This window comes from Pleurodeles waltl, chromosome 9 (genome assembly GCF_031143425.1).
Source record: "Pleurodeles waltl isolate 20211129_DDA chromosome 9, aPleWal1.hap1.20221129, whole genome shotgun sequence".
NCBI classification, from domain to species: Eukaryota; Metazoa; Chordata; class Amphibia; order Caudata; family Salamandridae; genus Pleurodeles; species Pleurodeles waltl.
Window position 1 is genome coordinate 75,729,125 of NC_090448.1, and position 24,692 is coordinate 75,753,816.

Genomic DNA, 24,692 nt, shown 5'->3' on the forward strand with positions numbered 1-24,692 from the left:
TCCCTACTGTGAGATTTGGGGTCAGAATCGTGAAATGTCAGCGTGGTTCCCCAGAGATGGGAGGGGGCAGAGCCCTTAAAAGGTTGATGTTATCTCCACTCTTAGTACTCAAGGGATCAGCATCTTGATTGCCCAAACATGGCAAGGAATGTAATTGACTCAGCTTTAACCTCTTATTTTTGCTTTTAGGTCGAAAGATCTGAGTCAGTTCCTCAAGAATTTCAAAGAATTTCCTGTGTCCATCCCTTCACTCCACACACCCCACCTCTTGTCTCTGGAGAGCAATTGAGACCGTAATTATACTTGAGGGAGTTCACTGGAGCCAAAAAAGAAAGAGCAGACAAAAAATGACCAAACCGAGAGGACATTGAGGGGAATAAGAGCAAAACAAGTGAATAGCCAGTCACTGTACACAGGATGAACAGAACTGTGGCAGGGGAGTAAATCCAGGAATCTGTCGGCCGGAGAATCAACAGAAAAGGATACAAGTGGGTATTTAAAGAAAAATGTCAACCATCATCATTCCAAAGGGGAGTTAGCATCCCACCTTTTGTGCCACTCAGTCACAGCATCACTCTCCCACCTAAAGCTGCCAGCAGACATGGAGGGCTTATGTCTGAAGGAGAATGATTGCTGGGGGCTTTTGTCCAACGGCTCTCTGGACAACTCTACCTTGGAGAACAGGACATATGCTGGGAACAAAACCAGGGATCCCTTGAAAAGGAATGAGCACATGGCCCGCGTGGAGGTGAGTGTGCTGGCCCTAATCCTTTTCCTGGCTCTGGTGGGTAACGTGTGCGTGCTGCTGGCTATCCACATCAACCGGACCAAGCACTCACGCATGTACTTCTTCATGAAACATCTCAGTATTGCAGACCTGGTGGTGGCAATCTTCCAGGTCCTCCCGCAGCTCATTTGGGACATCACCTTCAGGTTCTATGGGCCAGACTTCCTTTGCCGGGCAGTCAAGTACTTGCAGGTGGTGGGGATGTTCGCGTCCACTTACATGCTGCTACTGATGTCCATGGACCGGTGCCTGGCGATCTGCCAACCTCTTCGGTCTCTTCACAGACGCTCGGATCGGGTGTATGTTATTATCACCTGGATCCTGAGCTTTTTGGTAAGCATTCCTCAGATACACATCTTCTCATTGAAGGAGGTGGGCAATGGGGTGCATGATTGCTGGGGAGACTTCATCCAGCCCTGGGGCGTGAAAGCTTACGTGACTTGGATCACCTTGATGGTGTACATTATCCCTGTGCTGATCCTCAGCATCTGCTATGGCCTCATTAGCTTCAAGATCTGGCAGAACTTTCGCCTGAAGACAGTCTGTGAGACCAATGTGGCTCTGACCTCAACCTCCACACGCAGGACCAACCTGTCGAGGGTCAGCAGCGTGAAGCTGATCTCCAAGGCCAAAATCAGGACTGTCAAGATGACCTTCATCATCGTCTTGGCCTATATAGTTTGCTGGACACCCTTCTTCTTTGTCCAAATGTGGTCTGTCTGGGACAGCAACGCACCCAAAGAAGGTAATGGTCTTTTATGTATGTTGCATTAATTGTTTATCATGTATTCAGGGACACACAACTTATATTTTATGTCATCTGCATTTATACAGTGTAGCATTATCTACCATCGCAAGGCACTAAAGCACTTTCTTAAACTGAGTGCCCTTATCCTACAGATCTGTGGTTTCAATTCATTGGTTATGTTTGATATTGTATGGATAGTAATGAGTCATCAAATATTTAGTTGATTAGTTGTTTGTGCTGATATTAGTTGAACAACCCAGTCTATAATCTAATTTTAGGTCAAGCGTACTAGACAGAGTGAGCTATCCAGTTGCAAAAGACCTATTGTGGGCTTACAAAGAACTAACAAAGGCTTACAGCTTGCCCATTGCTTACCATTGTTTGGCTTTTTTGTCACTCTCATTTGCTTGCTTTTTATTCAATGGCTTTCTTTGCACCCGCTTACCCATCTTATTCAGCTTGTATTTGTACCTTCCCTAGAGCACAGCCCCTTTATTGTCTTTCTGACTGGATGGCTTCTATCCTTTCACTACTCTCTTTGTGGCTTGCAACTTATTTTCTTTATACTTAAGCACTACATAAGAGTGCATGTGTTGCCCAGCTCTCTCCAAAGGGTGCCTCCACCACTACCCACCCCAATGCTGCAAAGAGGTTTTATGATTCCTCTTCATCACTGTTGTACTCTTCTGTGAGAACAAAAATCTCACAAAACAGTAAAGAAATATGTGGCAATTGCAGATTCCTATTTCTCTAATTTCGTCAATTTGTCCTGAACAAATGCAATCTCCTACAACTTCTTCCCTGAAAACAAAAGTGAATTAGATACCAAGAAAGCTGTTTTTTGGTTGTCATATGAAGACATTGATCCTTGTGTAATAGTAAAAGATAACTTGTTTCTTTAAATGGCACTTTATACTGTAGTTTCACCATTTCTAATTGATCCACATAACAACCAATGCAACAGTAAAGAAAAACGTTAGCCTGAGTTGGCCTTGTCAGGATTTGAATTTGTGGCCTACAATTCACAGCAGATATCAGTAGTGAGTGTTGAATTCACTGAGCTATCTTGCCAGCTTAGCCAATTATTTCAACATTTTTCCAAGATAGAAACATTGTTTCCTGGTAAACATTGCTTGGCAGGATCTCAGTCAACTTTGATTAATTAATTCCTCCTCTGAACCAGTCTTGATTTCCGGATACATTTCATGACCCTTTTCAGAGAACTTTGATTAGTTTTCAAATGATTGGTACTCAATATCAGAGGCAGAACCATTACTGGTTGGCAAGGGGGCATCATACCATTCTGGGATGCCCAGGGTGCCTCGTGACTGCACCCCTTTCCTTATCTCCTAGTTTACCTGGAACCCAGCTCAAATGTCCTGATGAGATTTGACACTAATTTGCACTCTGTAATCAATAAATGCGGAATGTTACATGATGGATTGTATCCCTGAGCAAACATTAGATCATGCAGAGATCAGAATTCAGAGTAAAGCTCTAATCATTCCCCTACTCACCCTGCAATTTTCGTAAGGCACATTTTGTCCGACCCTGCATCCTCTGCACCACAGGGGAGACCCCAACCCTTCAGGGGTCCCCACTAATTTTTCACGTGCCCCCCCACCCATTCAGCCCAAGGTCAAGTAATATCTGTGAGATATCTTAGACTCACATTCTCTAGGGGACTCTGTTACTTTTGCATTACACTACAGGGTAAATATGTGGTAAATTCCAATATATGAGGAATTTATAGCTGAAAATACTGATACTGCATGTAACTCATAATTTTACAGAAAACATCTCAGAACCTGAATTCTTTAAAACACCCAGTAAATTCCGCAGCCTGGAGTGTCAGTCTTAACACGTGCAGTAAATACCTCAATTCCGTAACCTCAAAATTGTGACCACGGCCATGGTGTTGTAGTGTGTACTGCATCAGGGTATATAGTTCCATACTTTTGTGCAAGCAATTAACTGTGGAAACTCAAACTCCACTCAGTTGTGCATAGTTAATGGGTTTTGCACAAATAAGGGGAACAGAAGCCTGTCCAGAAAACATGGCAAACAAAGTTATGAAACTGGCAAATGACGGTGAAAGAGACTCTCTGGATCTCCTCGTAACAGAATACCCCTTAATAAAGTCCCCAGAAACAAAATCCTCAACAATATAAGCCCCCCCAAACAGAATACCCCCAATATAAACATCTGACTCAATGCAATTGCCATAAGAAGGGCAGTCACTAGAGGGAAAGTTATTTGTGAAATGCATCTATCACTTACTGATGGACGCTAAAGGAAACTTGCCTAACTTTAAATATCTATAAAAACTGTTGTAAACAGAGCCCTTCCAAAGACCTGACACATACCATAGGATATCTCTTAAATCAGTGGTTCCCAACCTGTGGTCCAGGGACCCCTGGGGGTCTGCAAAGCCTTCTCAAGGGGTCCGCGGCTGCTTACAAAATTAAATAATATTAACAGATTAATAAAGTGTATATATGTACAGTGGCTAAATGTACAATTGAACATTTTCAAACATACTGTAAATGTCAAGGAATTTGAAATTGGAGGCAAAAAAGTAAATTAGTGTCCTCGGATTGATTCGTGGGAGCATTGGAGGTGCATCAAATAGAATATAGTATGGACGAAATGTGGCATCAACTGAATTTAGAAAAGCTCCATCCTCTATTAAAAGTATTTTTTTTAAAATATTTTGTATTTATATTTGTTTGGTAGTTAAATACAATGTATTAATATTTGTGCATGTGTTTGATAAGTGCTTGTTTCTGCATTTGTTGTGTATTGTTTTGCGATTAAAATCATCCACAATGTTTACGCTGAGGTCCTCGGATTCCATTAATGACTCCGTGTGGGGGTCCCTGGATTCCATTAATGACTCCGTGTGGGGGTCCCCGGACTCCAATATTGATTCAGTGGGGGTCCCTGGGTTCCAGTAATGTGGATCCCCAGAAGTCAAAAGGTTGGGAACCACTGGTTTAAATTAAGACATACTGAAATCTTGTTCCCATGGAAAGGTTGCGTTCTGAAAATACATTAGTGCATTTTTTTAATGTTCTATCTCAGAGCATATAATTATTAATCAAATAAAACGGACCCACTCCCACGTAACTACTTTCCATAGTTATGCAACTATGCAGAGCGCCCTGCAAGTAGCACTGGCGTCATAATTACAGCCTCATAGCTACACATAACTACAAATAAATAAACTTTATATTGATTTTCAAAGTAGTAAATAAGAATATCATTTGACATTCTTTTAAACTAGAAACATATGGCCAGTTGTAGGAAACTTTTTCGCAGTCTGCAACCACAAAAAAGCTTTTTCCCCAAGTGCCAAACCCATTTTAGGAGTCGGTAAAGTTTTACCAGTGGGTTTGCTGCTGGGTACAGAATCGCAGTTTGTAAGTGGTGTTTTGTGGGCATTCCTGCCAAACAGATGCTTTATCAAATGTATCAATGATTTATTCAATAAGACGAAAATATATCTCCGATTCTTGCCTGTGCAATCGGTGACCTCTCTGCTGGAATGACAAGAAAATACATTAATATGTGTCCATTGTCATGCCGGTCTATGTTATGCCATTTTACTGGTATATGTATAGTGGACTCCAGCCATTGGTATGGGCTCGTGCGCCTGTGGGATGCCAGGAATGTGTGTTCCATCCCGCTATGGGATTTCGTGCAGACGGGAGACTTCCTTGCCGAAGTTTGTTTTGTCTTCTGTGCTTTAACTATAAGTAGTTGTTTGTCAATGTGTGCACGCAGGGGCGTGTAAATTCGGGCCAGAGAGGTCCACTGTCTGCCGCGCTTTTCATTAAAGTCCTGCTTGGCTGTGCTTTCCATTATCTGTTTGGCGTCCTGGTGCAATGCGTGTCTGTCTACATTACATGGCATTTAGAGAAAATTACTCAGTTGCAGAAAAAAGGTCTTTACTGCTAGTTGATGGCTTCTTTCTGAGCGAGCTGAATTTCCATAATAACCTCAAAACTAAATTACCTATCGTGCTTTTAAAATTACGACATTCTGTAAAAGTATGAGTGTTGGCCATTAAGGACGTTTGTGTTTTCTCTCAAATCCAAGATCTCTGCAGTAATGCACTGTGTGATCTTGGGCACGTTCCTTTACTTCCAATGTGAAACCGGTATTGTTGTGCGACTCTGAGGATTCCACTTTATTCTTTCCGTAGTGCTTTGTGGCATGTTCTGCTACTTGGGGTCCAAATTATTCATCTCGTTGGTTACTTAGTGAGTGATCTTGGGATAGACACTTTATCTCTCCAATGACATTCTGAAATATTTTGAACAAGTGTGGTACAGTTGTACCTTGAATAAGTCACCAGGGGTCAAGTCTACTATTGTTTCACAGACTGCAGTGCAGAGACACAAAGTTACTGCACTATGCTGCACAGTGTAGCGCTGCGTGAAAGAGAGACATCAGGACAGAGGCGAGGCTGACGCTGTGATCCCCTGTGCTGGCTGAATGCAGGCTGCCTTGCACCATTCACCCACCCTTGCACAAGTGTGCAAGGGTGTATGCTTCAGCCTAGCATGGATTTTGTAATGGAAGATTACCCTTTCAGTACGAAATACTGTGCCTAGATATAGCTTTAAAACATTTATAGTTTGTATGTGTGTTGTATGGTAAAAGCACATATGCAAAGTTAGAAAAGTTTTGAGAAAGAGCACTTTTCTCAGAGGCTATTCCTGCCTCGCTAAAGCATACATTTTAAGCTTCATATCCTGCCTTTTTAGTAGATAGTGCTTTGCAGTAAAACCCATAGGTGGTTGCATGGCAGAACCCATGTACTACCCACAGGACATTCCCTTGACACAAAGAAGTGCAAAGTAGCTCAAAGCCCCACTTTGTGTTACTTTATAATGCAATCCAGATGTGTAGTGGAAAAGAAATCCAAACTCAAGGCTTTGCTTTGATTTTGTGACACTGCACTGGCACACAACGTTGATAAACCTTTCGCATCATTTGTCGTATCTTTGGCAAGTGTCCCTCTATTTCCTATACGATCGAACAAGATTCCTTTCTCAGGAAAAACTGAGTGATTTCCGACAAAACAATACTCTATCCAGGTTTTCTCCTTTCATAAGATGCTCTGCATGTCATTTTTGGACAAGTGCCTTCATCTTTCTGAGGATACTTAGGGGTGATTTATTCATTTTTTGTAGCGCTGCTACCAAAGGATTTGTATTGTGCAAGGGGAAGAAAGCAGCATAAACCATCCTTATTTAAAAAAATTGTCTTCTGCTCCTTTCACACCCCACCCCACCCGTACTGATACACAAACTGGCTAATTAGCGCACTGCACAGTTTGTAAATTATGACGTAGAGATCTGTACATGAAGTCTAAAATAGGCCAAATCCTACGCCTAGACAAATTATAAAATACTCGCACATTGGATGTGTGCTGTACAGAGTAGTACACACTCGTTGCATGGGATGTTTTGAAGAGTTTAAAACATTTCTCTAAGTTAACTCCTGCTTCAGGGATGCAGGATTTCCTTCCTTAGTAGATCAGACAGGGTGGTTGTCCTGATCCGTTCAAGTTTCCATTATGATGTGCTGTGTACATTAAAACCCTCTTCAGGACATTGAAAGCGGACGCACTTTACTTTATGTTTTGATCTCCTCAAAGAAATTGATCTGAGCACTCGCTCCCCCAAGAAATTAATACAGTAGAGCCAATCTTTACACAAGGGTTACTGAATGTAGGTCCTAGAAAGATGTGATCATGTCAGAATTTCAGGATAGCCATGTCAGCTAAATATACATGCCTTGAATCTAAAATGGAACCACAAACTATAATGGAGACACAACCAAACACAACCTATAAAAGAGAAAGAGCTTAAACTGGGTGAGCTTTAAACATGGACAGCAATTATATTCTCCATGTGCCTTAAAGAATGAATCTGACCTTGTGTAATGTAATCTGGTTCTCCTCTAAAGCAATCCAATGCCTTTGGCCAGAGTTTACATTGTATACATCTGAAATAAAAACTGTATGATAACCTACATCAGAGTGGCAGAAACTTCCCTGACATAGTTCAGGTCCTTTTGCGTACTGCTCTCTTCAGGTCAATGCAGGATGCACGCAGACAGGAGCCACCATCACCGGTGGAGTCCTTCATGGGTGGTCCTCTTATGGCAGCTCTTTAATGCCTTTGTGGCCCTACCTGCCTGCCTCATGGGAGTTCACACCACTGACTTATGCATTTACACAGATGATGGCCGGATCCATCTTCAACTAGGAAAGGAATCTAGGGATAGTCTACTGTACTCTTAGTCCTAATGATCTTCACCATATTCATTACTCTTGAGGTGAGTCACCTCTCCATACATGAAGACAATCAGGAATTGCTGCCTCGATAGTCTGGCTCAACCACACTGTGTAATAAGGATGGCCATCCCCACCAATTTCTCCTGCTGAACCAAGGTTCAAAAATGAAAGGCAAAGACAGGGAGTGTGAGGGTCTGTAAAGAACTTGATGAGGACCATTAGGAATGGGTGCAATACAATTTACTGGTAAGTAGTTAGGCCTTAGCGTCACCTCTTCTGGCCTTATCACATTCATTACTCTTACGTTATAGCAAAACCCTCCTAATGGCCTTTATTTCTTATATGTATCCGAAATCTAAACCCCACCACAGTCATTCATTCATTCACAGAATATCTGTATTCTTTTTAAGACAACGTGGCATTTAATAACCCAAAACCAAACGTTTTGCCTTTATTCAAAACATTTTGTAGCCTGCAATGTTTCACAGACATATCCAGGGCTGCCCAAGCTGTTGCCTTCCAAATACCATACAGTGGCATACCATTCATTTAATCTCAAGAAATAGACATTCCCATCATTGATCGCCTCTGTATACCTTTAACCAACTGATCTCCCTCTAAAGAAGGAGCTAATGCAGTTGTGGACTAAGGGCCTTGTTATGACTTTGGAGGTCCTAAAAACGAACCACCATAGGCTGTGGGGAGGATGCCACAGCTGTACTGGCGGCATCCCCCCAAGGGAATTACAATGTTCCTGCCTGGCTGACTGATGAGAACAATATAATATGCGTTCCCGCCGGGCTGACCTATGAAGTTGGTCTGGGCTCCTTTAAGGGAGCTGAGGCCAATACCATAGCACACAGCACCCTCAGTGCACATTCAAAGGGTGGTGGGCAGGGGGAGCCCCATCATGCCCTTACTGCCAGTCTTTCCATGGCAGTCAGACCGCCATGGAAAGGCTGGTGGTAAGGTGAGTTGTAATCAGCCTGGCTGCACTGAATTCAGCTCCACCTTGGCTAAGTACAACTCAGATTTATGTCACCCCATTAGCAAATCATGTCCCGGCAGAGACGGTGGTTTCCTGGCGGGTGCACCCGCTAGGGTTGTAATGCAGCAGTCAGATCACCAAAGTTGCAGCGGTCTGAGTGTCACTGTGAGGCTGGCAGTCCTGGGAGCACAAGCCTCATAATAAGGCCCTTTATCTACTGACTGGTACATCAGAAGCTTTCTTTCCTTGACCTGCAGTGCCAACATGACTCTCTGATTTTGTGAAAGAAGTGGATCTTTCCGGGTAGATTGACGAAGACATCTTAAATATGGCAAATGAGAATCAGACTCTAAAGTTAAAGGAGTTTCAGGATAAAAGAATGTCAGAACCACGCCCTGTTCCCTACGGAGAGCTGACATCATTTTTGGTATAAATTTAGGATCTCTCCTAGAACCACACCATCTTCCAAGAAGAACAAAAAAAAAGCTCTCTAGACAAAACAGGTTCTCTATACATAAGGGTACCAATTTCCACACAGTCCTGCTAGCCAAAGGGATAGCCACTAAAATACTTCATAACAACCAGTGAGAAACTTCATAGCAAAGAGGGAAAGATGTTTAAAAGGATGACAATCAAGGATCTTAATACTAGAAGCAAATCTTATCATGCATATGAAGCTCTACTGGACATGACTCTACAACATCCATCCCTGAAGGTGACACGATGCCACCACACCTTTGTAAGCACCCACGGGAGTGACTTGAGTACAGAAGTAAGGGCGCTGAACTGATAATGATAATTCTGGATGCAAAATGTTTTATTTTTCCGATGTTCATTGACTATCTGAACAGAAAAGGATGCATTCTCTAGATCCCAAGTTGACAAAAAAATCTCCATCAGCATGAGAGGGATTATGTTCCACAGTATTTCCATTTTGAAAGGGATTCATTTCACTGACAAATTTAGATTCTTCAGGCCAAGTACACACTGTTAGCAGTCCCACCTCCAAGATCTTCAGAACTAGTAATGCTTTCAGGTAGAAACCCTTTCCTCTCTGTTCTTTGGGCATTACTGCAACAACTTCCTTCAAAAGTAATGATGTTTGCAGTTATATTGAAAGCACCTTCCTCTTTTATTTGTTGAATGGACATGCTGTTGGCCTGATGCCAGAGTCGGGAAGGGGACTGAGAAACTCTATTCTACACCCCGATCTGAGAATCTGAAGTACCCAAGCATATGAAGGAGATTCCTTCCAGCATTTTAGAAAATTCTACATCTTCCCTCTGACCAGGACATATGGCCAATGTTGACACAATCAGGGCATCTGTTGTTTGTTAGGGGAGCTGTTTTTGTTTTTGCTGTTACTTATCATAATTCCTTGGTGTGAACTTTTTGGACTTCTGTGAATGTTGCTTTCTTGACGACTGATGATATTAAGAGTTTTGAAGGTTTTATATATTTATACTGGCATTGATTAATTGAGGATGGAGGCTTCCTTATCTTGAATAATTTATAAACCGTGTCCTGTACTTCACTCTCAAATTAGTGTGCTCCTTTAAAGGGGATGCTTAAAGCTGCCACCTTCCGAGGCTGAATAGGAACACCAGTCGTTCAAAGCTAGACCATGCCTCGCCACTACTGATGCTCCTCCTGATAATACAGCTGCCCTGAAGACATCAAAGGATATGTCTGACATAAACCCTGCTTGTCTCATCATTTCTTCAAACAGGGCAGGACACACTTCTGCTTTGGAAAAAGCTGCTTAAATTCTGAAATAAGGGATTGCAACACTTGTGCTTCATACATCCTTGCCGTAAGGCACCTGAGCATTCTTTAAAAAAAAAGAAAAATCAATATATTTTATTAATCGTATCTCCAGTAAATTAATCATTGATCTTTTCATTAATTGACTTCACCCCCGAAGACTTGCACCAAGATTTCTTTGGAAATGGACTCAGGCTGATTTTTATCCATGTTAGCCACAGCATACAATTTTGCCTTAAAGTCTGGAAGCTTAATCCTAGCTGCACCTTTCCATTCTCTCTTTACAACATCTAACTCAAAAGGATGAATTAGAATGTCCAGTTTAGAGGGGCCCTAGGAAGACTCTAGGAAGACTCCAGGTCTTCCACCTTTTGAAAGCCCACTTAGGCCTCAACATGGGATAGCAATTCAGGCAACATTGTTCTGTCCACATATTATTTGCCTTTCAGGTCATCTGGTACTGACCCATTATCCTCCTCTCCAGAGCCAAAGGAGAAGACTAACACATTCTGAGACCTTTTTCCCACAGTACTCTGATTCTTATCCATTTTCATTACCAACAATGTCTCAAAAATCAGTCTTTCTTGATGGTGCCCTACCTCTTTTTTTGCCTCTTTCTTTGAGGAGTTGAAAGAGTGAAAGATGCTGTGGAAGCAGGGTTTAATTTGTGCTTGTTGTTTCCGGTGCTGAGCACCAGCAACTATTTTTGAGGGCCAGTGCTTATTCTTCTGCCCCAAGCATTTGCTGTGAGCAAAGGACACATATGGGAAAGACCAAGGAAGAGAAAAACAAAAAAGCGTCACAATGGGAGAAACCAGAAAGCTGCAAAAGTGAGCTGAAGGGGCAGGGAGTGGCTGTAAATGGATTGAAGAGGCGCAAGATGCCTTCAGGTTTATGCTGCCTCAGTATTCTGTGTTCCCACGTTTAATTGCAGCAGCTGCCTGTTTAAGAGGAGGGCTTTGAGCTCATGCACGTTTTTATTTATAAATTAAGCACTGTGTGGAAGACTCCCCTTGACATCTCTTTTTGGAATTCTTGTCCATCACACTTCACACCAAAAAGACTACGCCTTTTTCCCAGCACAGTGTTATAGCAAAATCCCTTTTCACACACTACCACCACCACCTACCAGCCTCTCACATCTTTTTAAATCCATCCTGAATTCTTCTTCCTTCTTGGGTGCAAAACAAAAGCTCATGTCTGCTCAGTCCATCCAAGTGGTGCGCATGCTCCCAGAATGCACCATTCAGGAAGACAAATTTGTACAGGCAGTCCCTTAAAGCCCCAACAACAAATAAAAATTAAATCATTTATAAATTCTTCCTTATACAAAGCCCAGTATGACACAATAACATATAAGTACTTATTATTATAAGAAATGAAGCGCCACAGATCCAAGTCCGGCTGATGTTTGATGCAGCTTTATTTGCCTGTTCTCTTGTGATAGGGACACAAACAGGAGGAATGCTGGGTAGCTCAGCGTGAAAAGGCAGGACTTTATACACATAATTTCGTGTCTTCATGTATGGAGAGGTGACTAAGCTAAAGAGTAATGAATTGGACCAGGGCGTAGGACATAGTAGTAACACCTAAATCCAGCGGTCATCGGAGGCAGCTGGCCTGATCTTTCCTCAGTGGACCAGTCTGAAGTCAGGATCCTGGGCCCAGCACTCCCAATTCATCTGGCCTTACCCAGACATTGGATTTATCTTCAAAATCCAATCAGAAGGCTTTTATGCTGGAAGTGTTTATCAACAAGCCCAATAAGTAAACACATTTTGCACAGGTGTGTTGGGTCATTTATGCTTGCGAATGGGGTGGGAGGCAAGGGGACTATGTTTCTGTGTTTCCCTCAAGAAATGCCTTTGACGTATCATTGGTAGCCCCCTTCATAGACTACAGGAATGACCTTAACCATGGGATCCAAAAAAATACATTACTAAAGAAAACTACCACCTTCCAACCAAATGATTCTGGTTGATGTATGCATTTCCCGGGCTCTAACCTTTGGGTTGCACTGACACTCCTCGCTTCAGTGAATTATTTAAGGGTTCATCACATTTTAAAGACATGCCTCTTCCGCTTAGCCTGTGATTTGTAGGGACTGTGCTTAGCTCGAAACCGGGACAGACTGGACACTGAACCATTCGACCCACAGTCGAAAGGCCGCTGGCTGTGGCCAGCTATTGGCTCTGCTCTTTGAATTGTTGACTTTGTGCAGTCTCATAAGTCTAGGCCCATTTGGCCATGCCTGAACCAGCCCAGGGAGATGGGCCTGCACAAAGGAAATAAGTTAATGGTGCTTGTGTGTTTCCAGTGTCGTGAACAGAAATAATGACAGTGAGATCACCTTCCCCTCCTGCACCCACCCGCTCACCACCACCATCTGGGCACAGCATGGACTGTGCTTGTCCTGCTTTCATTGCACCCATGGCCTCTCTCCATAGTAGAGGCTATGGGCAGCTGCAGGACAGCTCAATTAACTCTGCCCTCACTAGGAAGCGGTATAGACAGGCAGTGAGGCCAAAAACAACCTTCTCTGGCATGGGGAGTTCAAGATGGCACTGGCCAGATCCAGTCACCGAGACCAGCAGTTGGGGGCAACTCCTCACTCCTTAGAACTCAGGGCTTCAAAACAGGTCTCAGTTGGGATCTAGGTGTACATGTCCTTAACTTTACAGGGAATATACGATTTATTTGTAAACAATGACTGCAAATATCCTTAAAGGTAACCCATACCAGCCATGCGGTCCCTGTTTACATTTCACATGTTATACTTTTTCTAATATTTGCTTTATACAGATATCGTGTTTCTCTATTTTGTAAACAAACACATAAGTCTTGTGTAGTGCAGACTGAACTGATCCGCCTAGAGGTGATTGGATGACTTTGCACGTGTGTGCCTGCGGCTCTGTTTGTGCTTATGGTAGGGCACGATGGTGAGCTCTAGAGGTGAGGCTGATGTCAGTGCTACTTTCTAACAGTGCCAATCAGTGGGTCAAAAAAAGATTAGTTAATTACGTGAAAATGCATGAAGGGGGTACACAGCTCTCAAAATGGGGGCAACGACAACCGAAAAGAAAATGCAGTGATTACAGGTGTGTGGCTGTGTTATGTTTGTGGTGGGATGGTGAAGTGGGAAGATGAAGGCATTTTTGTGCAGGTGAGTGAAAAGACAGGTCTGTAGAGAAAATAATTGATGTGAGGGATATGCAAATGGAGGGTTTTAGAAAGATATGGGAGGAACAATTGCAAAAATGTGAGAAACTCAAGAAGAAAGTGGTGTGGACCACTAGCTCCTCTACAGACCATAGTAATTTAAAATTCATAATCCCATTTAAAGAAGTCAAATCGTTTTATTTCTAATTATTCGCAATAAAATCATCATTCTTACTCATTTAGTTGATGCTGCGAAAAAACATTGGTAGAGCAAGTAATTCTGGTTTGTTTTAGGTGATGGTCCATTGTTGTGTCATCTGCTTGAACACAATCCCAAAAAAGACCAGAGACACTCAAATACTGGTCAGGAGGCCAGCTGTGTAAAGACATGGATTTTAGTCTGCATGTGTTCAACCACACACATAATTTATATAAGTCACTCCTCTTGGAAAAAGTTCTTAGTTAAGCTTGAAGGAGCTTAGTTAAGACCCATTTAACCTCTCCCTGCCAGCAGAGGAGTCTTTCCTATGCCTCAGAATGGCAACTCAATCATGCTAGAGAAGCCTCTTAATTAAAATAGGGTCTGATTAGATGTTAGGTGGAATAGTGTCTTCAGGGGGATACCACTCCACCTGATTTCTTGTAACTTGGCGTTTCCAGGCATTAAATTACTGGTTACACAAGAACAGGACCCAGTAATTTTAACCTGAAACGCTGGGCCTAGTTTTATTGGGTGTGAAACCACATCAGGTGAAACTTGGCCATCTGCTTGCAAGAAGATACGGGTAGAGGCACAGCCTGGTTCCTGCGTGATCAGTTCTGCAGGAAGAGGGGAATGCTCTCCTCAGACTCCCTAGGATCCACCTCATGTCTCCAGACCCCTACACAAAGCAACAAAATAGACAATGGTCTAAGAAAAAGAACCAGGGTTGAAAGACACCCCTTGACTTCAAGCAAAAGAGGAAGAGTGATAGCCACAGCTCCCCACAACTTGCATGAGGATGTCTGTACCCAACTGATTCACCAAGTCCCAACCACCTTGAACATCAAATATCCTGGGCTAGAGGAAGAGGCCTTGTGCAGACAACATCCAAACCCAACCCCAGACCACCTCTGACCACTCCTCCACAGAACCAATATCAGCGGGAGAGAGGACAGACCCAGGCCAGAGACGGAGGCCTATGGCTGACAGGGCCACCAACACACCAATGACACCACAGAGAAGCATTAACAGCTTTCACCACCATTATCCAAGATTTGGCAGGCTCTTGAAAGCTGTCAGAGTCCAGCTACCCACCACAGTCCCAACTCTCTTCTCAAAGATGGTGTTAAAGAAAACATTAAAAAGGCAAAAATTAGGAAACCTATGCACAATTTGATCCAGAAAAACTGTTCTGAATGGTCATTGTCAATTGCGGCTTGCTTTACTTTTAATTGGATGGTGCAGAGGCAGGATTACCTTTCAGAAACAGTAATCTGGCTCAGGTAAGTCTGCCCCCCACTGCACCACCCAGCTTTCAGTCATGCCCCATGCAGCACATTATATATGCTTCGAATAGGCCATCAAGTCACACATCAATGCAGCCCTGAGGGCAATGAGGAGTCACACAAAAAAGCAGTGGGGCAGGATCCCAAGCACTGTCCGAGCTTTTGACAGGGCTGTGCTTTCTGTTCTATCAAGAGCTGGGAGAGGGAATGAGGTGAGTCTTCCCCTTTTTAATCCTGTTCCAGCTACTCTGTCTGACTCTATTTTTAATCATGACTGTCCTTCTGCTGCCCTGGAGCCTCTCAGTAGCAAGCAAATGAAGTAAGGTAAAATAAAAGTGTTGTTTTTCAGTGCATGTATGTATGATTGTACGTGTGTGCTTGTGAGTGATTGAGAGTGAAAGAGACTGAGGGAAAGTGAGTGTGTGTTAGTGTGCTTGAGAGTGTCAATGAAAGTGAACGTGACTGTGAAAGGGTGTGAGTAAGCATAAATAAATGAAAATGTGTGCAAAGGAGTGAGTGGTGGAGTGTGCAAGAGGTAGAGGGACAAAAAGAAGGGGGGCTGTGAGAGGGAGCTAGAGTGAATCAGGGGTGTAGATGTTAATGCTGTAATAGATGCAGTTGCTCCAGTGCCCGATGGTCTGAGGGGACTACTGAATCCTACTTATTAAAGCAAAGTGCCTGAGACCAGGGGAAGTATTACGTATACAGCACATTTACCCTGTTTGCTCCTTACGCACCTTTCAAAAAGTGTGCTAGGCGCAAACAGGGACAGTGTTTCTGTATTAGAAAAATGTGGTGCCCTCAGGCCAGCTGCAAACTCGCACTCCCCTTGGAACAGTACATTCAAGTGAAATTCTGAGCAGCTGCTTCAAAGCCACTCCATGTTTCACACTTTCAAGTGGAGAGATAGATCCCCTTGCTGACGGATGCAGTAAGTGACTGCACCCACCTGCAGGGGGGTGTCTGGGGGGTTGGGGCCTTCCATAGGATCCCCTTTCTCCCTGCCAGAGGGCTGCCTTTAGAAGGCTTACTGAAAGTGTGCCACCTTTTTGTGGTGCATTTTTGCCTCTGTGCCGCATCCATAATACAGCGTGGGCACAGAGGGAAAGATGTTCCCTCATTTCCATAGGGACGATCTCCAATGATAGTGCCGGCTCTATTTGTGTGCCAGCGCTATCAGTCTTACAGAAGGGAAGAAACAAGCTTCTGTGGCCATTTCTGTAATACTGTTGTGCCCCTCTGTACATCAGCAGTTGTGAGTGAGAGTCAATGAATGTTATAGGGTGAATGTATGCATGTGTGTTTGTGGGTGAGGATGAGAATCGGTGAGTGTTTGTGCATTTTTTGTGTGAGTGACGGGAATGAGTGAATAATTAATTCTTGGCATTAGTGAGGACACCCATGGCAAAATGCAGTCCTTGCCGTGCTGGAAGTAATCCTTAACATGTGGGAACATCAACAGAAAAATGGTGGTGATGCCATTCTTTAGTTAGGTCTTGGTTTTAATGAGGGCAATCATGGCATATTGGGGCTGAGGGTCCTGTTGGAGGAAGCAAATGATAATGGCTTTGACATAATGTGTGTAATTTTCAATTTATGGGTCACCCAAGGTACATTGGCGTTATCAATCACAAAACTTTGGTACTGGCATAATGTATAATTCTCGGTATTAGGGGTGCACATGAACAAGTGTTGGTATTGGTACGCTGTAGAGAATTCTTATAGGGTTCACTCCATGAAAATTTTGAAATAAAATTGGGTGAACTAGTGGCAAGTATTACATACCCACTAGTTATAAACATCGCCAGCTGCCACTGCCTGTATGTATTAATCTCTGCCATTGCGGCTCATTAGTAACCAGTACATATCATGTGCACTGGCAGGGCACACTATTTGTTAGAAATGGGGTCTCTAGTTGGCAGTGGCTTGCACCCTGTCCAAGTAGGTGCAGAGGTTGTGATGCGGCATTGGCAGCGAGGTGTCGGTTTCTTACAAGAAGGCATGGTCAAGACATGAGGCATTGACTTCAAGGTGTCATAGTCACACCATGGAGCCACAGGTGCTACATCGGAGTCGGAGTCGGGTGCCACGGATGTCGGTGACACAGCACTCTGGACTCATGCTACAGTGGGCCGTTGGAGGCGCTGTGGTTGGCCTGCGTTGTAGTAAGTGGTTGTTGCACTCGGTGGGGACCACGACCCGGGTGCAGGCAACGCCATGGGGTCTAAGAGCAGTGCCAGTTCCAAACCCGTTCTGGAAGCAGATGCACTAGTTTCTTCCTTATTGCACCAGAACTCTCTCCGAAGGGCCCAGGAACTGGATGTGGCACCAGTTGGCAAGTCAGGACTCTCAGAAAGGGAGCCCAGGCACTGGCAGGTGAAGTCTTTGATGTCCTCCAGACTTCTTCACAGGAGGCAAGCTCAGTCCAAGCCCTTGGAGAATCTTTGGAAGTAGGATGTAGAAAGAAAAGTCCAGTCCTTTCACTCCCAGGACAGAAGCAGCAAGCCAGCACAACAAAGCAACAGGCCTTCTACAACTCCCAACTCTTCTTCCTGGCAGAATTGCCTCAGTTAAAAAGGACTCTAACTATGTGGTGTGAGCGGTCCAGTACTTATACCCGTTTCTGTCTTTGATGTAGACAAACCTCAAAGAGAAGTCTGTGTAGTGCACAAGATCTTGCCTCTCTCTGATCTGGCTCCAGACACACTCTAGGGGATTAGAGACTGCTTTGTGTGTGGACAGTTACAGCCATATCCAGGTGCAAGTATCAGCTCCTCCCACCACTCTAGCTCAGGAAGAACTATCAGCCTGGTGATGGGGAATCAGGATGTGCAGGGCACACCTCAGCTCCCTTTGTGTGACTGTCTAGAGCAGAGGTCTTCAAACTGGGGGGGGGGCCCCCTTAGGGGTCCTCAAGTGATCCCAGGGGGGGCGCCAAACTCTGGCCAAAAGAAATATTATACAGATAACATGCCTTTGTTTTAAGCAAAAGCATGTTATTGCAGTTTTAAAAAGGTAACAATACTTAACTGTAATGTTTAAATAGGCTTAGACCTATTTAAACATTGCCATCTTTCTAAAATAATTGTGAAAAATTCTGAGGGGGGCCCAATGATTTTTATTTTTCAATTGGGGGGGCGCGGCATTAAAAAGTTTGAAGACCACTGGTCTAGAGTGAATGCACAAATAGCCCGTCTGTCATCCTGACCCAGATGTGTATTCATCAGACAGGTAGAAGCATAGAATGGTTAAGCAAGAAAATGCTGACTTCCTAAAAGTGGCATTTCCAGAATTACAATTCAAAAAGCAACTTCACCAAAAGTTGCATTCTTATAATGAATTGTGAGTTCAGAGACCCAAACTCCATATCTCTATCTGTTCCCAATGTTAATTTACACTTAAAAGATATTTCAAAGCGATCCCTGTGTTAACCTATGGGAGACATAGGGCCTCATTCTGACCCTGGCGGACGGCGGAGGCCGTCCGCCAGGGTACCGCCGCTGAATGACCGCACCGCGGTCAAAAGACCGCGGCGGCCATTCAGACATTTCCTCTGGGCCGGCGGGCGCTCTCCAAAAGAGCGCCCGCCGGCCCAGAGGAAATGCCCCTGCAACGAGGACGCCGGCTCAGAATTGAGCCGGCGTAGTTGCAGGGGTGCGACGGGTGCAGTTGCACCCGTCGCGTATTTCAGTGTCTGCTTAGCAGACACTGAAATACTTTTCGGGGCCCTCTTACGGGGGCCCCTGCTGTGCCCATGCCATTGCCATTGGCATGGGCACAGCAGGGGCCCCCAGGGGCCCCGCGGCACCCCCTACCGCCATCCTGTTCCTGGCGGGCGAACCGCCAGGAACAGGATGGCGGTAGGGGGTGTCAGAATCCCCCATGGCGGCGCAGCAAGCTGCGCCGCCATGGGGGATTCTGAGGGCAGCGGTAAACCGGCGGGAGACCGCCGGTTTGCCTCTTCTGACCGCGGCCGAACCGCCGCGGTCAGAATGCCCTGCGGGGCACCGCCGGCCTGTCGGCGGTGCTCCCGCCGACCCTGGCCCCGGCGGTCTTAGACCGCCGGGGTCAGAATGACCCCCATAGTCCTTCCAATAGTGAAAACCGAATTTAGCATTTTTTCACTAACAGGACATGTAGAACACACCAGTACATTTCCTACCCTTCAAATACACTGCACCCTGCCCATGGGGCTGCCTTGGGCCTATTCTAGGGGTGACTAACATGTAGTAAAAGGGAAGGTTTGGGCCTGGCAAGTGGGTGCACATGCCAGGTTGAAATGGCAGTTTAAAACTCCGCGCACAGAGACTGCTGGGGCAGGTCTTAGACATGTTTACAGGGCTACCCATATGCATGGCACACTCAGTGCTGCAGGCCCAGTAATAGCATTTGATTTACCCACCTGGGGCACACATAGTGCACCTTACTAAGGAAGTACTATTAACTCAAATATGCCATTCATGGATCGCCAGTACATTTTAGACAGAGACCATATGCACTTTGGCACTGGTGAGAAGTGGTAAATTGCCCAGAGTCCTAAACCCAACAAATCAAATCAGAAAATATAAGAGGAAGAAGGCAAAACGTTTGGGGATAACCCTGCAAAAAGGGCCAGGTCCAATAGTAATCGTGACCTGCAAACATACTGTGCACACAGAGCTGTGCAATTGCACCTCAAACCAACCTGAGCATAATCCATGCACAGAATGATCTGCCAGCGTACCTCAGTTCACATAGTATATGCAAACACTGCCTTGCCAGTGCTCTTCAGTTATATACTGCAGGTGCTCTGTGTACACTTGGCTCTGCCGTTCTATGAGCGGGCCTTCTGGGGACCTGAGTGTTAGCAAGAGCTTCAGAGAACTGAGAGTCAGTCTGAGCCTCTGGGAAAATGAAAGTGAGCAGGGCTTCTGGGAAGTAAGAGTGAATAGGGGCCTCCAGTAAATAAGGGTTAGCAGCAGCTTTTGGGAAGGGGGGGTGGGTGAGCAGGAGCCTCACAATATTGAGATTACAAGCCTAGTGGGACTGGAGATAAGTAAGGGCCTCAAAGCCCCGAGAGTAGCAGGAGCCTCTGGGAACTTAGAGTGAGCAGTAAACTTGAAGATCGGAAGGTGTTCTAGAACATTGTGAACATAAACTGTGCAGAGCTCTTGATAGAAAAAACAGAGTGAGTGAGAGCCTGTGAGACTGGGCATGAGCGGAAGCCTCATGGCCTCAGTGTGAGGACTTTTCATGGGTCCCTGACTGTGTACTAATTTCTAGAGGCAGTTTCATCAGTGGGAAGTGAGCATCACTAACAGTGAGCAAGTGAGTTTGTCACTGATGGGGTCAGGACATTCAGATATATGAGGGCTTTGATAGGCTAGGGAACCTTTAAGGTGAGCATCGGATTCAGGGACCTGAGAATGTGATGGATATTTATGAGCTTGAAGATGAGCATCAGGAGACTGTAAGGGGCTTCAGGCTGAGACAAGCTGCAGAAAGTAGGAGCCGGGGCCTGGAGAAAGCAGGTCAAGAGGACCCCCGACTGGGCCAAACCAGATCACAGCTGCGGAGAGACAGACTAGGAGGGAGGGAGAGGCAGAGAACTGCAAAAATTAAAGGGTGATATAGAGACCGGGAGGAAGGAATGCCTGGGAGGTAGGGGTATGCTTACAATTCAAATTATTTCAGATGAGTGACCTGCAGTGGTATAATGATGGTTTGTCATCTTGGCCAGGGTTATTGGCACTAAAATGTATGTGCTGATACTAATAAAGCAATGTTTCACAGAAATTTGCAGTGTGGGCCACTTTAGGTGCTCAGGACAATTTTTTGTTCCAATCCGGAGTCCTCTCCATGTCTGACTGGCCCCCCTGGTACACTCTCCCCCCAGCGTTATTCAATGTCATCTTCCTTGCCAGATGCCGCAGTCTGTCTCCCACTTCAACCCAACCACAAGGCAGTCCAAGGATGTCTTGTTGGTCAAGTTCTAGGAGCCCCTCATTCAAAGGTGGTTGGAAATATGGGCAGAAAAAGCATCTGAGCTAAATACCCTCACCCTACATTAAAAAAGGTGAAATTTTTGCCCATTTCTAAATTTGATAGTTGGAATAAAGACTAACGTGATGTTTCTGTTTTCCTGCCATACAAAACCTATGGACCCCCCCAGACATCCCCATGCAGGTTGGTGCAGTCACTCATTTCACCCGCTTGCAAGGGGGTCTCTAATCTCCCTTTAAAGTGCAGGCGGGTTGCCACCTGTGCAGTGAAACATGAAGCGGCTCTGAAGCAGCCAGTCCGTATTTCACTTCATTGTGCTGCCCCCAGGGCAGCATGAGTTTGCGGCTGCCATTGGGGCAGCTCAATCACTCTGTCAGAAGCGGGCATAAAAAGCATCCATGATAAATACCCTCACCACACGGTGAAAGCAGGCAACTTTTCCTCCCATTTCTAAATTTCATAGTTGGATTGGGGACTAACCTGATGTTTCTCTTTTCCTGCCATATAAAACCTATGGACCCCCCCAGACATCTCCTTGAAGGTTGGTGCAGTCACTCACTTCACCCGCTTGCAAGGGGGCCTCTAATCCCCCTTTAAAATGCAGGCGGGTGGCCACCTGTGCAGTGAAACACGGAGCGGATCTGAAACAGCCAGTCCATATTTCACTTCATTGTGCTGCCCCCAGGGCAGCATGAGCTTGCGGCTGCCATTGGGGCAGCTCATTCATTCTGTCAGAAGTCACTCACTGCACCCAACTGCAAGGGTGTCTGTAATCCCCTTTAAAGTGCAGGCGGGTTGCCACCCGTGCAATGAAAAAGAGTCTGCATTTTACTTCATTGTGGTGCCCCCAGGGCAGCATGAGTTTGCCGCTGCCATTAGGGCAGCTCATTCACTGTATTAGGGCACACTCTGTTTGCACATGTGTTTAATAGGACCCCAGAAAGAGCACCAGCTGCACACACACAAAAGCTAAAATCAGGTGCAGTGTTTTCCTGATTTCCCATTTGCTGTGAAACCTTAAATGAATGTCTATGCGAGAGCCCTATGGAAGCAGTACAAAGGATTGTGCTTATGGACTCCTCCCTTGTACCCATCCCCTGATGCTCTGTTTTAACTTCTCCCGTTCTACATAAAAATAATTAACTGAATGTTCCTCTTTTTGCTCACCTCAAAAGATCATGGATGATTCACATTATCAATCAATCAATCAGGAATTTGTAAAGCGCACTACTCACCCGTGAGGGTCTCAAGGTGCTGAGGAGAGATCAGATGGGCAGGGGGGAGGTGCTGCTACAGCTCGAACAGCCAGGTCTTGAGAAGTCTCCTGAAGGTAAGAGGTCTTTGGTCTGGCACAGGTGGGTGGGAAGAGTGTTCCACGTTTTGGCGGCGAGGTGCGAGAATAATCTACTGCCGGTTGTAGTTCTGCGGGCGGGTGGGACGGTTGCGAGGGAGAGGTCGGCAGAGCGCAGATGCCGGGTTGGGGTGTAGAAGGAGAGCCATCTGCTGAGGTATTCTGGTCCGGTGTTGTGCAGTGCTTTGTGAGCGTGGGTGAGGAGTTTGATGGCGATTCTGCTGTTGACTGGGAGCCAGTGCAGGTTTCTCAGTTGGTCTGTGATGTAGCAGTGGTGGGGGATGCCCAGGATGAGGCGTGCGTAGAGGTTCTGGATACGTTGCAGCCTCTTCTGGAGTTTGGCCATGGTTCCTGCATAGAGGGCATTGTCGTAGTCCAGTTTGCTGCTTACGAGGTCTTGGGTGACTATTCTTCTGTATTTTGGTGGGTATCCATTTGTAGATCTTTCGGATCTTTCGGAGCATGCAGAGGGTGTTGAAGCAGGAGGAGGAGAAGGCGTTGACTTGCTGGGTCATGGGTAATGAGGAGTCCAGGATGAATCCTATGTTGCGTGCGTGGTCAGTGGGAGTCGGAGCAGCTCTGAGAGTGGCAGGCCACCAGGAGCCATTCGGAGGGGGTGGAGCCGAAGATGAGGACTTCCGTCTTGTCAGAATTGAGTTTGAGGCAGCTGCTCTTCATCCATTTGGCGATGGCCTTCATTCCTTCATGGAGGTTGGTCTTAGCTGAGTCCTTGGCGAGGGAGAGGATCAGCTGGGTGTCATCAGCATATGAGATGATTTTGAGGTTGTGGGATCGGGTGATGTTAGTGAGCGGGGCCAGGTAGATGTTGAAGAGGGTCAGGCTGAGGGACGAACCCTGGAGTGTGCCGCAGATGATTTCGGTGTCCTCCAAGCGGAATGGTGGGAGGCGGACTCTGTGGGCTCTGCTGGTGAGAAAGGAGGTGACCCATTCTAAGGCTCTGTCGCGGATTCATGCATTGTTGAGGCGTGAGCGTAGGGTGTGGTGGCAGACGGTGTCAAACGCAGGCGAGAGATCCAGGAGGATGAGGGCCGAGGTTTTGCCGTTGTCCAGTATGGTTCTTATGTCGTCGGTGGCGGCGATGAGGATGGTTTCAGTACTGTGGTTGCTGTGGAATCTGGATTGGGAAGGGTCCAGGGTGCAGTTCTGTTCGAGGAAGCGGGTTAGTTGTCTGTGTGAGCTAGGATAGCCAGTGACACTCTAGGCTACTGAACAAGTCTTTTTCATCTTTAGATTCAGTAGTCTGCGTGTGATCGTAGCTAAATCAATTTTTCTGTGTGGTGGAACCATGTTTAACCTTGGGAGAGGCTTTTATTTTTCACACATTGATATAGCGGGATTTATTTACACAGGGAACATCTTCAGTAAGTTAGTTCTTTGCGAGTCTGAAGTGATACTTCATGTGCAGTTTGTAGGAACACATCCTGTCTCTTAGCGACACTTTGCCATTGCAGTCAAGCATCTTTCTGCATGTTAAGCGCACAGTAATTACTTTGGTAGAATAAAAGGTGCTTGCCTTTTATTCTGAATGCATCAAGTGCATTACAAAAACATTGTCAACCCATTCCGATTTGAGCCCGGGGTCTTTAAGCTACCGAAAAAACATGTAGGACGTCCCCAACCCGCTAAAATATCCTTCCAGAATGTTTCTGTGACCTCCAGTACCCTTTAAAGAGAAGAATGTGCTTCTGCTCGACATATGTGTACACCACATGCCAAATACGTTGTGGACGGGGCTGAGCATGTCTTGGTGTTTTTATTTAGCTTATGGCAGTAGTACAGGAAACAGCAGGTTGCAGCGTAAGCGTGCAGAGGCCGCCTCAACATTTTAATAGCAGAACAGAGAGTACTTCTGACAGAGCGGGGAGGAGGACAGATGTGCAGTTTTTCAGGATAAAATAATGCGGCACGCAATTGCTCAGTAGAATTGCTAGTGGAATGCGACACCTCGGTCTAAGCGGCAGATGCTGAACTTTCAAGATGATGGGATGTAAACAGCGCTCCTACCATCCCATGCTTCTCCGTGTGAGGCAGCCCAACTGGCCCCTACGATGTTTAAGGAATTCTAACATCAAAGGCATTTAACAAAAAAAAGAA

At 45.4% G+C, this 24,692-nt stretch overlaps 1 protein-coding gene across 1 annotated transcript in view; it reads left to right on the top strand.

Annotated features, from left to right (window-relative positions):
* The window catches only part of OXTR (oxytocin receptor), a 147,714-nt gene that overhangs the window by 7,313 nt on the left and 115,709 nt on the right, over positions 1 to 24,692 (top strand). The window contains exon 2 of the mRNA XM_069206337.1: positions 190 to 1,532. Within this exon, the coding sequence (XP_069062438.1) occupies positions 602 to 1,532 (931 nt within the window). The 5' untranslated portion in view covers positions 190 to 601. The remainder of the gene's footprint in view (positions 1 to 189; positions 1,533 to 24,692) is intronic.